Here is a 15,654-nt window from a genome sequence, read left to right on the forward strand (position 1 = left end):
AAAAAAAAGTCAAGCCTTCATTCTATGGAACCAAAGAAAAACAGAATAAAACACAATCCATAGTCACTCACAAAAACACAAAGCCATTGTCTCTCACAAAAAGATCTGCAGAGATTGAAAACAAAACAGTCAGTCAATTGCCTCCTAAATAATCCATACTCATGGACTACCCTTTGCATCCTCAGTAACTCCACAAATGTGTTTCCATAGAGGAAGAGATGTGTGAATGCATTTTGAACTCCATATCTTAATTCATGGACATAGTCCAATCTTGTGATGGTTTGATATTTTAGTAAGTAATTTCTTATGTTAGCTCAAACTTTATGTTATCAGAAGTGCAAAGTATGACTGTTGATTTAGACTTACCCTGTCTCCTTCTCTACTTCCTGCTTGGGGGAGCAGACATGCTGCTGACATCGGTAGCAGAACCACTGGCAGCTTCCTCTCAGTGGTTTTGCTATGGCAAGGAGCAGAAGACCAGAGAATCTTCAAAAGATTTAACCTGGAGGGATAGGGAGGAGCAAGCTACTGGCAGCTGGGGGGGAAGAAGGAGTGCAAGCTAATGCAGGCGAGGTTGGAGAAGAACGTACTCGAGTTTAATATTTCATTGAAATCAGTGAAAAGATTGCTGACACTGCAGTAGGACATTTTGGAAATTGGGCTTGTAACATTGTATAAGCTGTGATGGATACAGTCATCTATAGAGTGAATTTTTTCTGGCTAGGAGTTTTATGCTTTGGGTTACTGATATTAGTATCATGGGAGCTTTGTATTCATGCTGGAAAAAAAATGATTCTCAGAATCATTCTCTACCCAATCTCAAGATAAACTGACTTCAAGAAAGGCATGTACACATTTACTCCATCTTTCACTCTTTTCTTACCTTTTTCTTTACACACACACACACACATACACATACACACACACATATATATACTTTCACATGTAAGAAGTAGTTAACGTTGTTAAAGGATACCTAGATAGAACACATTTTACATAAAAGTAAGAAGGGAAAATAGGACAAAATGGAAGAGATAGGCAAAGGGCCAGGATTGAATACATTTTACATCAAAGAATTATTTAAGTAGTTAATATTGACAACTGTTTGCATTTACTTGTGGCAGGAAGAGGTAAAACATGTGAATTAAAAAATAGCACAAGCGAATAATTAACAATGGTAAAATTTATTTACTGTCTTCTGCATGTCAAGTACATACATTCCTTATACAGAATGCCTTATTACTTCCTTATAGCAACTTTATGCCTAAGGATCATTATCCACATTTTACGGATAAGGAAACAAAAGTTCAAATAATAAAGGAACACATCCAACATGTAGCAGAGCCAGGAAATGATCACAGATTAAGCTGTCCCCAAACTCTCTTTATTTTGGTATGGTAACCAGATTTCTGAGCACTACTCAGATAAAATCTACAAAGAGAAGCAGATGTATCATAATACTCTGATCCAAAAGAGACAAAAGTAGGTACACAAAATTTTGAACACTTCGATTTTGAACACTTGGCTAAATCAATTAATTTATAAAATGTATCTCCAGCAGTTCATACAAATGAAATGGAATAATGTCATCATAGTAAAATTCATTTTTCATACACTTTTTCAATATCATACACACAAGTTTCAGAAGATTAGAATTTAATTTATAAAAGCAGAATTCCAAGTGTATCTTGAATTTTTCAGCAGCTTACCAGAAGCTTTATGTATAAGATATAGTGGAAACCATGTGGTATACATGGATTTTTCTTTTACTTTGTAAAAGAAATAATGACATGGTAACAAGTTGGGAAATATTTTTTCAGAAGTTATGGAAGAGGTTTTCAATCATTGCCAAAGTACCAGTAAGTAGCCGTTGCATGAGACTTTTGACATACCTTCCATGGTGTTTGTCAAAATGCTGGCTATACTCATTGCTCTTTGCCTTGATGTTGGGTCTTCCAGCAAATCCATGGAAACATGGTAAGAACTAGATCGTCTCTTTCTTAACTCCGTTTCAGTAGTTGTACCCTACAACAGCAAAATTTTTGACAACAAAATGCCATTATTTTTGAGGACAAGAAAACCCAAAGGATATCTGTAAGAGGTAGTGACAAAAGGTTCACTACATGTTCTCAGGTGTAAGCAGCTCTTTAGAATATTGTTGAAATCATCATTCTTGTTTTAGCGTCTCCAGAGAGACACTTGGTTTTGCCACTGTGGGGTATCTCACTTCCCAATGCTGGAGCTCTGGGCTGGAGAAAGCATGATACTTATTAAATAGATATGTCTTTCATATTTTAATCTATCTGACTGATAACCTCAGATGGGAATATACTGCTTTTTTATTTACTTTATTTTTTTATTTAGTTATTAACTCTTTACAAACACTCATGGGAATATATATCTGCAAAAGTCCTTAGTTTTCTGATATTGATCAGTAACAGTTCCTCTGAAATATATTGCAAATATACAATACTTTGTTAGAGGCATCCTTAATAACAAAACTAAATTTTAACTAATAGCTATAACTGTGTTACGTTTACAAAACATTTCTATTCACAGATAAGCCATTCTTGTTGTTGTAATTAGAAGACAACACTGAGTTGAGGGATTTGATATATAGCAGATACATTATAGTTGATATTTCCGATTCTAAAATCAACACCAGGATTTCAGGTTGGGTAGGAATTTATTTCTACCTCAGGAATTCAAACAATGAAATTAATTATCACAGGACAAAGAGCACAACTTGCCTTTTGAGTTATTCTTAGTTCCTAGTGTTTAAAAGCACAATCTGAGTGCTGTTTATACACCTTGACCTTATTGTGATGTGAGCAATTTACATTGTTTTCATTGTTTTCTGACTTGCTTCTCTCTAATGTGGAAATATTCTGAAACAATCCTTCTACTTAATTGATACCATCATCATTAATATTGATAAACACCCATATATATTACCATAAAATTAACTGTAAGATGAAAAGGAGGTTAAAAATGAATCAGGAAGGAAATAACTCTTCTCTGAAAAATGAAACTCTTTAAACAAAAAGAGAGGTTTGCAGACTTTAAATATTTTGTTTTCTTATAGAGAAACAATATATTGAAGAAAAATAGCAGGGTCACACAAAGCTCATCTTCTCTGCCTTGAAGAACAGAGAAGATGAGCTTTTGTAATCCTGGTGTGTGTGTGTGTGTGTGTGTGTGTGTGTGTGTGTGTGTGTGTGTGTGTGTGTGTGTGTGTGTGTGTGTGTGTGTGTGTGTGTGTGTGTGTGTGTGTGTGTGTGCGCGTGCGCTGGTGTGTGGTGTGTAACTTTAGGTTTGTCTGATTTTCAATGATAGATTCATAGGCCTCTAATGGTAATGTCAAAAAATTCTGATTAAGCCAGGTGCCGATGGCTCAAGCCTGTAATCCTAACTACTCAGGAGGCTGAGATCTGAGGATCTCAAGGCAGGAAAGTCTGTGAAACTCTTATCTCCAATAAACTCAGAAAATTGGAAGTGGTGCTGTGGTTCAAGTGGTAGAGTGCTAGCCTTGAGCTAATGAGCTGAGGGACAGTGCCCAAGCTCAGAATTCAAGCCCCACGACTGACAAAAAAAAAAAATCTGATTAAAATGTTGAATTTGTGTGGAATGTGTGGGAAATTGTTGTGTTTTGGAAGGTGGTTGCTGGCCTAATACTGTTTTCTTTCTCCTCTCATCCTCCTTCCCCCTCCCCCAATGTCTTAAAGCTAGTTTCATTTGTTGGACAATTTCATTCAGCTCCTTCTTTGCAGCAAGGCAGTGCCATCATAAGCTAACTCAAGTGAGACTCCAGAATGGAGGCAGAAAGTGAGGCCATTAGCCTTTCTTTGTGGGTCTAAACTTAACCTTTGCACACTCATTCTGCCAATAGGACAGGAGAAATGTATGTTGACTGCTGACAAATGCAGGACAGTTTCCAACAGACTGACATTCTCTTTGTATTTACACAAACAAATGGTAGCTTTTTTGTCTTATATTTAATTAACATTTATCAAGATGAGTGATTGTCATGGTTCACTGGATGTAAGACCCCTATGTGTGATGATTGTTAAAGAAAAACATTTCCAGGCCTTGTTTCTTCAGTGTTTCAGTCTGAATAGGTCTGGGTGGCCATGAATAACCACTTGTAAGACACACCCAGAACATTCTGAAGAAAGAAGTCTAAGGGGGTAGAATTCTTTGAGAAAAGCCAATTTAAGTGAAACTGTTCTTTCTTAGTGCTCTTGCTTTCAATTAAGTAAATTCAGTGGAAGGCTATAGTTCACTACAGGTAGAATGTAGCAAACCTGAGGTCAAACTTTACCTCTGCCATGCACAGTCCTCGGTTTCTTCCCCTGTACGAGGGGGGCAATTTAGTAGCTATAGTAAAGGATTTTGTTAGGTGGGTTAGGTGAATTGACACATGGATGTATTCTGGAGAGTGTCACACACACAGAGTTGGCTATAATTATTTTTCAAAACAAAATTCATTTCCCATTCTTCCTGATTCTTTCATTACAAATTTCTAGTTTTTTCCAGGCTGCTTCTATTCTTCTTTGGCAGGAAGGGACTGCAGGAGGCCAACAGTAGTGCAAGAGATGAATGGCCACTTTTATAATTCAATTCAAGAAGCTCTTCTGTGAGTTGACTGAATGCTAACTCCATATCATTTTAATTTGGGCTAATTTGATTAATTAAATAAATAATTATTTATTATATAAATAAAGACATTCACGCAAAAGATATCTTTTGCTGGGAAGGTGGCTCAGTGGTAGAGCACTTGCCTTGCATGCCTGAGGCCCTGGGTTCGATTCCTCAGCACCACATAAGCAAAAAGAAAAAAGCCAGAAGTGGCGCTGTGGCTCAAGTGGTAGAGTGCTAGCCTTGAGCTGAAGAGCTGAAGGATAGCGCCCAGGCCCAGAGTTCAGGCCCCATAACTGGACCCAAAAAAAAAAAAAAAAAAAAAGATATCTTAATATGTTTCCAAACAAACTAAAGGGCAATTAAATGACCATGGTGGAGTATTTTTATCCTCATAAATGAAAACTTATTTCATATGAATACTTAAGTGTGTCTTTTATTTATGAAGGGAATGTCAGTAATGCTTTCTGGCAAGTGTCCATTATTTAGTTGAAACCCTTTCCATGTTCTTGATTTGAAGCCATTTTGTCTACAAAAAGAATTCATGACAGTTATACAAAAATTATAATCTGCTCTAAAAACTACAACATTGCCGAGCACGGTTGGCTCATGCCTGTCTTCCAAGCTACTCAGGAAGCTGAAATCCGAGGATTTGGGGTCGAAGCCAGCCCAAGCAGGAAAGTCCCTATGAGACTCTTAACTCCAATCAACCATCAAAAAACTAGGAGTAGCGTTGTGGCTCAAAGTGATAGAATACTACTAGCTTGGAGTGGAAAAGCTCAGAGACAACATCCAGGCTCAGAGTTCAAGTCCACAATCAACCAACAAAAAACCCAAAACACTACAACATGTGACTGTACCAAGCACTTTCTGAGGAACTTATATACTAATATAAATCCAGTGGCTGGGGTCATTTGAGTGGCTGCTTAAGTTTTACAGCACTGTGACCTGAAAAGACAGAGAAGGCTCCATCACAGAATTTAGTTAAGACTCCATAATAGTATTGGCTTCAGGTGGAAATATCAAGTTTTCTTTTAAGGAGAGCAATGTTTGCTGTCTTTAACATAAGTAGTTTTTATTGAAAGTGTAAAGTTATCAAGCAACTTCTAAAGGTATTTACATAATTTGTGCATATTAATTTTCTTGCATTAAATTACATTACCTTCATTGCATGCTATGCTTGGTAAATTGTTGCTTGACTTCTTGGTAAATCTGAAACTGCATTAATAATGATGAAGGAAGATTTCTAATTTCTGAGGCGCATCCTGTGTTTCTAACCCACAGGTAGAGATGATAAATGCATAGGCTCAAAAATCCCATTCCTAACCTTTGAACAATAGACTCCACAAAGTCTTAGATTCTCAACCCGGCCTGCACCGGCCTACCACTTCCTTTCATCCCTTCAGGGGCAAGATTAACTGGCCTCACCTCTGGCAGGAGCTGCCCAACAGGAGAAGTGAGTGCAGAGGGACCCCCGACCAGGGAGACCACTCCATTGCAGTCCACGGCGCTGTGCATCTTCCCGTTCATGGGCAGAATGGGAAAGACCCTGGAAGCTCGGCTGGCCTGGCTCACGTTGCTGTGCCTCCGTTCGCCATGTTTGTGCGGCACAAATAGAGAGTCTCTTCGACTGTCATTGTCCTCAAAGGTGCTGTGCTCATCATCGGCAAAGTCGTTCTCAGAACCAATGTCCTTGGTTCGACCTCTGAAGCTGAAAAGGCTCGCTCTACTGTTGCGTCTTGGGGAGAAAAGGGAGCCTCGAATGCTCAATAAAGACTACGAGTAACAAGAGAAGAAACAAAGACAGATGCACAGAAGTAAGAGCCAACATTCTGAAAAACTTGACTAGCCTCAGGGTTTCACAGCTGTTGACTTATCTAAGAACAAGTCTTCAGACAAGGGGAACCAAGAATTTCTGGTTGCTAGTAGTAATCCAGCATTACCAAGGTTATTTTTTTCATTGTGCTTTCCTTTTCCCTCCCTCTCTTCATTTTTATGCACTTTTTCATTTATGTTACCTATACAGAATATATAAGTATTTCCATAATGCTATTTTGTCTAATAGTTAGCTCGCAGGATAGCAATTTTTGCTAGCCGCTTTCAGTTGATAAGCTTAATTTAATTCAATAGGAAGCAATTAATTATCTACATTTAGATCTCTAGAAATGAAACAAAAATCTGTCCAGTAAGAGTTCACGAATAATTACACCCTGATGTATTTCTTCCCACACAGGAGAAAAATCAATCTTGCTAGTAGATCTGCTTAATTGTAGTACAAGGAGCATCTTCTCCGCTTTTCTAGTACATATTTTATAATGGCATTTATGAATAAATTAAACAAATCAAGCTCTGATTCACTCTGATTTTCACTCTTCTGTTTCAAGAAATATTAACAAAATCCAGTTTTCACTAGGCATCCTGTCACAATCATGGAATTCCTCCATATGATGAACTTGGAATTCTGTCATGCACTTCCTGTCTCTTATCTGTGGTGGCATAGGGAAGAAGCAATCACTTCCAGTATACTAGACTATTTTTAAAAGCCCCACTTGTTATTGTTTGGCCATTCCTCATCAACTCTCAGATGGATTTAATGTGGGAGCCATTAGATCCAACCTCTGTATCTAACCAGTCTATTTCACAATACGAGACTGAAGAATGGGTTAAAGATAGGCATAGGATTTTGCCTGGCCCAGGTGGGTTTACAATTGAGGTTCCTAAAGATATTAAATGTAAAGTTGGGATCTTTAAATGCAACTTGTCATCATAGGTGAGAATCTAGATTGAAGTATTAAAAGAGACTTGGTCATAATAACATGGTTTGGTCCCCTAGACACAAGCATAGTTCTTAGATTTAGTTCAGGGATTTGGTTTTTGGCAACGGCTCCTACATGGCAGGCCAGCGCTGAAATTTCCTCATATCCTGGAAAGCTTTCCCAGGTGTCTCTTTTTTCCATTCAAATATTATTAATTAAATACCCTGGCTTCAACTCCAAGAGATGAAGGAAAAAAATTAGTACAAACCTCTCAATATTAACCCTAAATGTATATGGTCTTAGCTTCCCAAGTAAGAAAATACAAATTTCAAAATGCTAGATTAAAAATCAAGATCCAACTGTTTACTGTCTGTAAGTAAATCAACTCAATCTCAAAGACATGTGCCTACTAAAAGGGAAAGAGATAAAATTATGTTATAAACAAACAGAATCTGAAAGTAATCCGACAAAGCAGACATTTCTATGTTGCTTTGTATATCCCTCCCCACGGTATAACCCCTGCTTTCACTGTATTTGAGGTTGGTATAAGTTGTGGAGGGGAAGGGAAAAAACAAATCGTTTAAATAGGGATACAGGTGGACCCTTTGCAACAATGAGATGTACAAGTTGCTATGTTGAAAAACGAACTTTACAACTTTGGTATGGGGGGGAGGATTGAGTGGAGGGAGATGGGGGGAGTATAGGAAGGGATGGGAAGGGGAAACAAAGAGGAGGCAACAATACTTGATAAGAAATGTACTTGTTATCTTTCCCATGTAATTGTAACTCCTCTGTATGGTATTCTCACAATTAAAAAAAAAAGCAGACAAGCTAAAAAGGTTACTACATAGTAATAAAGAATTCATAAAGAAGACATGAGAACATTGCACCTACCATTGGTGTACTGTTTCATAAACCAAATACATCTGATATGAAGGGACAGATAGTTCCAGACATGAATAATAGAGTGCAACCTCATATGTTAATTTCATTAATAGATTGTCCATATAAGGGATCAACAAAAAAGCTTCAAATTCAACTTTTCCACAAATCAAACGGTCTTTACAGATATCTACAGAATATTGCATCCAACAGCCTGTGGAGATTTCTCCAACACAGATCACAGTTTAAAGTTATTCTTAATGAATATAAAACAAATGGAAGATTTTTTTAACTTATTAGATATTAAGGAAAGAAAAGTAGAAATCAGCAGCAAGAGAAACTACAGAAACCATACAAACACATGAATATAGACAAAATTCTAAATGACCAGTGGGTCACTGAGGAAATAAGGGAAGAATAAAAACTTGTCATAATCAAATGAAAATAACAATGTAATTTGCCAGGGCCTTTGTGGCACAATGAAAGCAGTTCTCTGGGTGAATTTTATAGTTTGGGGTACATACATTAAATTGTCAGAGAGAGGAAGATGGCCACAGAGTGACATAACCTGCCATTCTTCCTCTGGGACACATCTAATTCAATTGCTAATCCAACACTCATATCCTGCAGAACTGCTAAGAAAGTGCTGGTGACAAACCAATTTCAGCGCCATCAACATCCCATGAGCTATAGATAACCACAGGCAGTGTGTAGCCACAGATTACATGCCCAAAGACCCTACACTGCATGCTGGAAGTGTAGACATTACTGTGATCCTAGAGACCCTAATGTTGTATGCTCTGTACCTATGCTGTAATTCTGCAGAGGAGCCTAAAAATGAACAACTCACCGGGACAAAGGACAGGGCCAAGATAGGGTCTGGGTAGTGCTACCCAATGTAGCTCCATCTGGGAGACTCTGGCAGCAAACACCTCAGCAATGAGATGAAGCACAGCTCTGCTGCATGCTTTGGATTCTGGAAAGAACTGCTGCCAGTGAGTTGTGAGGACTTGGGAGAAGAATCTACAAGTTTAGTAGAAAACGTGTAGGAATGGCCAGTCGAGGACCAAGACCCTAGAAGCCCCAGCTACCGACTATATTCAGATTTCCCTAAACTCCCTCCCCCTTATACTCAAAACCAAACAGATACTGTTCCAGAGTGGAGTGCATAGACTGCCATCTACTGATTTAAAGAACTCAGAAGTGGAATGAACATATCTGCATAGGAAAGGAAATGAAAATGTTAATTTTGTTTTGCTTCATTTTTTAAAAAATAGCATTCATTAGTTATACATGGAAGGTTTCATTGTGACATTTACACAGTGGATACAATGCATCTTAATCAATCCGATTCCCTCTATCAATTCTCCCTTTTCCTACTCCCACTTCTTAAAATAATTTCAATGGTTTCTTTTCATTGTTTTATTTTGACAGATACCATAAACTACTTCAATCATATTCATCCTCATTCTTCCTCTTTCTTAGCCTTCTCATTTTGTTTTATGGAGAGCTGTTTTTGACACTATTTTGTGTTGGTTGATTTGTTATTCAATTGTTTGCATTGATTTTGTTTTTTAGTTTGGGTAATTTTGAGGCAGACCACATGTCATTCAGTATTCAACCTAAAACCTTATATTTTTTTTCCTTTTCTATTGCCCTTTCTCATTTGAGATTCCCTAGTTAAAATTAGAACTACTGTTCGATGTATATTTTCCCCTATTTGTTTTGTCCATTTTGTAATCCATCTGTGTAACTTATACTCTCTCTCTCTCTCTCTCTCTCTCTCTCTCTCTCTCTCTCCTCTCTCTCTCTCTCTCTGTGGTGTGTGTGTGTGTGTGTGTGTGTGTGTGTGTGTGTGTGTGTGTGTGTGTGTGTGTACTAGTCCACAGGCTTGAAATCAGGGCCTGGGTGCTATTGTTGAGCTTTTATGCTGTTTGCTCACTTTAGTCACAGCTCTACTTCCAGTTTTTCGTGTTTAACTGGAGATGAGTATCATATTCTTTCCTGCCTGGCTAGTGTTGAACCTTCAACCTCAGATTTCAGCCTCCTGAATATCTAGGATTACAGATATGAGTCACTGGCACCCAACCCTATGTTCTTATTAGGTAACTAACTATAATAATATTTCTCTCTCTCTCCTTCTCTGTCTCTGTCTCTGTCTCTCTCTCGATCTGTCTGTTTTCATTTCTCTTTCTCTTCTTTATCAATATAACCTTAGTCAGCTCTTTTCTATCTTACTCAACTTTATCATTAATCTCTTCTATGAAGCTTAGCCACCATTCCTTCCTGACATATAAAACCATACACCTTTCAATATTCATTAGTGCTATCCCCCTATGTATTCCCCCTTACCACCCTTATTAACTAAGATATCCCTGTGTCACATGACTCATCTTTGATCCTATATTATTTTAAAGATACTGGAGCTGTAGTAAGAGTTGTTTTTAATTAGGGATTCTGTAATCTCAAGGTTGTGGTTAATCACCTGTGATGGTCTTTGAAGTTAAGAGTCCTCTTCCTGAGAAGAGCAGGGGAATGAACTCAGTATCTTAAGTATTAAAGGTTACTATTTGACTATTGAGGCACAACCCCTTACTCACCAGTTCAGTGAAAAAGAAATTTACTACAATTTGGCCACTACCTAGTCTTAATTAATATTTTAGAAATCCACAATATTGGTATGTAAAGGAAATATGGAATATGAAATTATGAAGTTATGTCATTTGCAGGAAAGTGGATGGAACTGAAGATCGTCATGCTGAGCAAATTAAATCAAGTTCACAAGAGCCAAGCATCACATGCTTTCACTCATTTGTGGAATTTAGAACTAAGACGATGATGATGATGGGACATGAATGAGAATTTGGACTGTTTAACTGGAATGAATCAGCAGGAGAAGGGAGGTAGAAAGAAAAGGATACTGAGAGTGAACAAACTGTAGTACTTTATGTATATTCAGATGAACATAACATAATGAAAACCACCAAACACTGTCTGAAAATGGAAAGGATAAAGCTGGGTTCTGGAATATCATGGAAGCAATGAACTTGCTCAAAATACACTATATGCAGCAATATTAAAATACAACCCATGGTTCATTAAAATACATTAGAAACAATAGAAAGAAAGAAAAAAGATACTCATGTCCCTATCTCAGGGTTCATTTCACTTTACATCATCTTATATGATCATATGTACATAGCTTTTGACCTTTTCTGCTTGTCCTATACATGTACTAGTTATTGCAAATAAGGGAAACCATAAACAATGTAAAAAATGCAACCCATAATATTATTAACTTATACTAATTTAAAATTTAAAACACAGAGACCTTAAATCAAAAATAGGAGAAGGGGATGAAGAATGAATTTTAGAGTGTAAATTAGTGAAATGAAAATGAAAATGTCAATACAGAGGGTCAATGAAACAAAATTGGTTCTTCAAAGATTTTTTTAAAAAATCAACAAAATCTTAGTCAAACTAATCAAAAGGAAAAGAAGACTCAGATTAACAACATGCATCCAGGAGGTGATTGCAGGAGATACCAATGAAATTCAAAGTACTGTTAATAAAGGAACACTTTGGCAACTTACTTTCCAACAAATTACAAAATATAGAAGTAAAGGCAAAATTTTAAACATATACAATCTACTAAAATTGTACCAAAATGAAACAGATCAATGACAAAAATGTGACCAAAGGAACAATACATAGTCTGCCAACAAAGAAAATTCAAGCATGAAACAGATTCACTGTTGAATTTTCTCAACAGCGTTACTCACAAGAAAATATGTTGAAAATGATCTGTACAACGTGGGGAGGCAGGGAGAGGGAAGGAAAGTGGAAGAACAATGAGGGAGGGGGTGACGATTTTGACAACAAATGTACTCACTACCTTATGTAGTAACTGTAGCCCCTCTGTACATCACCGTGACAATAAAATTAAAATTTAAAATGTTTATCTGAGTTGGGGAAGGGAAGGAGAATCACAGAAACAATGGGACAATGGGTGAACCAGTGCAACAGTGATACTCATTAGACACTATGCTGGAAATGAACTTTACAACTTGGGGGGAGGAAGGGAGAGGGGGAGAAAAAATGAGGGGGGATAACACTGTTCAAAAAGAAATATAGGGCTGGGAAGGTGGTTCAGTGGTAGAGTGCTTGCCTTGCATACATGAGGCCCTGGGTTCTATTCCGCAGCACCACATAAGCAGAAAAAAAAAAGCCAGTACTGGTGCTGTGGCTCAAGTGGTAGAGCACTAGCCCTGAGCTGAAGAGCTGAGGGACAGAGCCCAGGCCCAGAGTTCAGGCCCCACGACCAGAATCCCCCCCCAAAAAAAGAAATGTACTCAGTCAGGCGCCAGTGGTTTATGCCTGTAATCCTAGCTACTTAGGAGGCTGAGATCTGAGGATCACGGTTCAAAGCCAGTGAGAGCAGGAAAGTCTGTGAGACTTTTATCTCCAAGAAACCACTAGAAAATCAAAAGTGGCCCTGTGGCTCAAGCAGTAGAGTGCTCACCTTGAGCTGAAGAGCACAGGGGCAGCGCCCAGGCCCAGAGTTCAAGCCCCACCACCGACCAAAAAAAAAAAAAAAAAAAAGAAAGAAAGAGAGAAAGAAAGAAAGAAAGAAAGAAAGAAAGAAAGAAAGAAAGAAAGAAAGAAAGAAAGAAAGAAAGAAATGTACTCATTACCTTACTTATGTAACTGTAACTCCTCCTTATATCACCTTTACAATAAAATTAAAATAAAAAAGATAAACTAAGCACAAGTCTTCCTCAAACAATTGTATAAAACAGAAGTACAGAAACTTTCCAAACCCCCTCTAAGAAGCCTTTATTGCCTCAATACTAAAACCAGATGTGATCAAGACAGAAAAAATTATAGTCCAATTTCCATGATGCAAATAGACATAAAAATCCTTAATAAAATACTTGCAAACTGAATTCAGCAGTACAATAAGAGATAATGTTTGTTTCATTTTAGAGATGCTAGGATGGTTCTTTATATGCTAATATACAAATAAAATATACCCCAAAATGGCACCAGGGGCAGGAGTTATATCATCATCCCAGAAGGTGCAGAAGAAGCCTTGACAAAATTCAATTTTCTTTCATGATAAAAGTCCATAGAAACTAGGAATAAAAGGAACATACCTCAACATAATAAAGTCTATGTATGAAAAGCTTATGGCAGTATCCTTCTAAAGGGTAAGGAAAAAACTGAAAACATTTCTTCTAAAATCAGGAATAAGAAAAGGATGTTCATTCTTCCTTATTTATATTCAATGTCCTATCAACAAAAAATAAACTGGAAGCCTCAGCCAGAGGAAAAATGCAAGAGCAAGAAATAAAAGTGATACAAACAGTAGAGTAAAAAGTCACATTATCCCCATTCTATTGGTAAATGATATGGCCCTCCACGTCAAAACCTTAAAACTTCAACCAAAAAACTACTTAGTTTGAATAAATACTTTCAGCCAAGTAGCAGGACAATATCAGCAACATTTTGGAGCGCTAATAATGAACATATTGAGAAAGAAATCAGCAATGCAATTTTTTTTTTTGGGTCTAGTCGTGGGGCCTGAACTCTGGGCTTGGGCGCTGTCCCTCAGCTCTTCAGCTCAAGGCTAGCATTCTACCACTTGAGCCACAGCACCACTTCCGGCTTTTTTCTTTTTTGCTTATATGGTGCTGAGGAATCGAACCCAGGGCCTCATGCATGCAAGGCAAGCGCTCTACCACTGAGCCACCTTCCTAGCCCCAGCAATTTTATTTTAATGATTATAATAATTAAAATACCCAGGAATAAACCTAACCAAGAAAGTGAAAGACTTTCAAAATGAAATCTATGAAATATAGAAGAAACTGAAGAAGGTAATAAAGATTGGGCAGGTAGAATTAATATTGTAAAAATGGCATATTACAAGAAAATGATCTACAAATTCAATGTAATATAAAAATTCTGGAGATATTTTTATAGGAATGGAAAAAGTCCTAAAATCCATATGGATGCAATAGGCTTTAAAGCACCAAAGCAATTTTGAATAAAAAGAGTAGTGCAAGACTTGATTTCGAATTATACTGCAGAGCCAGGAAGCAAAATCAGCATGGTATTGATACAAAATTAGACATGTAGACTAATGGAAGAGATTAGAACACCCAGAAATAAACTTAAATAGTTTGATTCTCCACAAAGGAGAGCCAAGGGAAAAGAAGAGGGTATTGGGAGAGAATTGAATAAAATAGAAGTACACTATCCATTTATACCTTGATATAATTAATATACCCCAATAAAATATTTTAGAATAAAAATCTCATATTGGAGGAATAAAACAATGTTTTTAGCAGACAGTGTTGGGAAAACTGTAAAAACTATACTCATAAGTAGAAGACAGAAATTAGATCCCTATCTCTTGACCTGTAAAAAAAATCTGTGCAAAGTGCATCAAAGCCCTTTATATATGGCCTGAAAGTTTAAAACTTCTACAAGAATACATAGAGAAGACACTTTAACATACATGTATAGGTAATAATTTTTAATTATAATGCTAATTGCTTAGGGAATAATAGCAAGAACTGATAAATCAGATTGCATCAAATTAAAAACTATTGCTCATGGTAAGGAAATGATGACGAGGAAGAAGAGACAGCTCACAGAAAGGGAAAACCTTGGCCAGATGTTTGTTTGACAGGGCTTTTCTTTCCAAAATATATGAAGAACTTAAAAAATTAAAGGACAAAACAATAAACAATCAAATCACTAAATGGGCAAATGAACTGGAAAAAAAACCCAGTACTCCAAAGAAGCACAAATAGCCAAAAGTACATGAAGAATATTCATTGCCCTTAGTCATCAGAGAATGCTAATCAAAAAAGTGTATTGAGATGCCAACTTACTCTGTGAGAATGGCTTTCGTCAAATAGATCCAAACAGCAACAATAATGTTGAGGATCTATGACATATATGCATGATGATGGGAATATAATGGTTGACCCATTATGGAAATCACTGTGAAGACTCTTCAAAATTTTAAGTAAATAACCATATTATACCATATACCATATTATATCATATAATCCAAACATTCCACTCATGAGTTAGTCAGCATACAATTCACAGTCATTTTTTATTGTTTCACTATTCACAATAGCTATGTTATGGAATCAGCCTGGGCACTCATAAAAACGTGTGTGTGTGTGTGTGTGTGTGTGTGTGTGTGTGTGTGTGTGTGTGTGTGTGTGTATGCCCATAATAAAATAAGTGAAATAAGCTAGATTCAGAAAGACAAATATCAATTGCTTTTTTTTATTATATAGGCAATCTAGGCTAAAAACACCAACAAAAACCACATAAAAGTATATGGGGGAGTATTTGG

General features: G+C 37.0%; 1 protein-coding gene across 2 annotated transcripts in view; it reads right to left on the reverse strand.

The window, feature by feature from the left end:
* Scn2a (sodium voltage-gated channel alpha subunit 2) overlaps window positions 1–15,654 on the reverse strand; it is a 124,008-nt gene that overhangs the window by 46,897 nt on the left and 61,457 nt on the right. For both annotated transcript variants that reach the window (XM_070021800.1, XM_070021810.1), the window contains exons 12-13: window positions 6,067–6,414; window positions 1,893–2,025 (exon numbers count right to left, since the gene is read on the reverse strand). In XM_070021800.1, the coding sequence (XP_069877901.1) occupies window positions 1,893–2,025; window positions 6,067–6,414 (481 nt within the window). The remainder of the gene's footprint in view (window positions 1–1,892; window positions 2,026–6,066; window positions 6,415–15,654) is intronic.

Source organism: Dipodomys merriami, unplaced genomic scaffold (genome assembly GCF_024711535.1).
Source record: "Dipodomys merriami isolate MVZ:Mamm:240054 unplaced genomic scaffold, mDipMer1.0.p SCAF_1, whole genome shotgun sequence".
NCBI lineage: Eukaryota > Metazoa > Chordata > Mammalia > Rodentia > Heteromyidae > Dipodomys > Dipodomys merriami.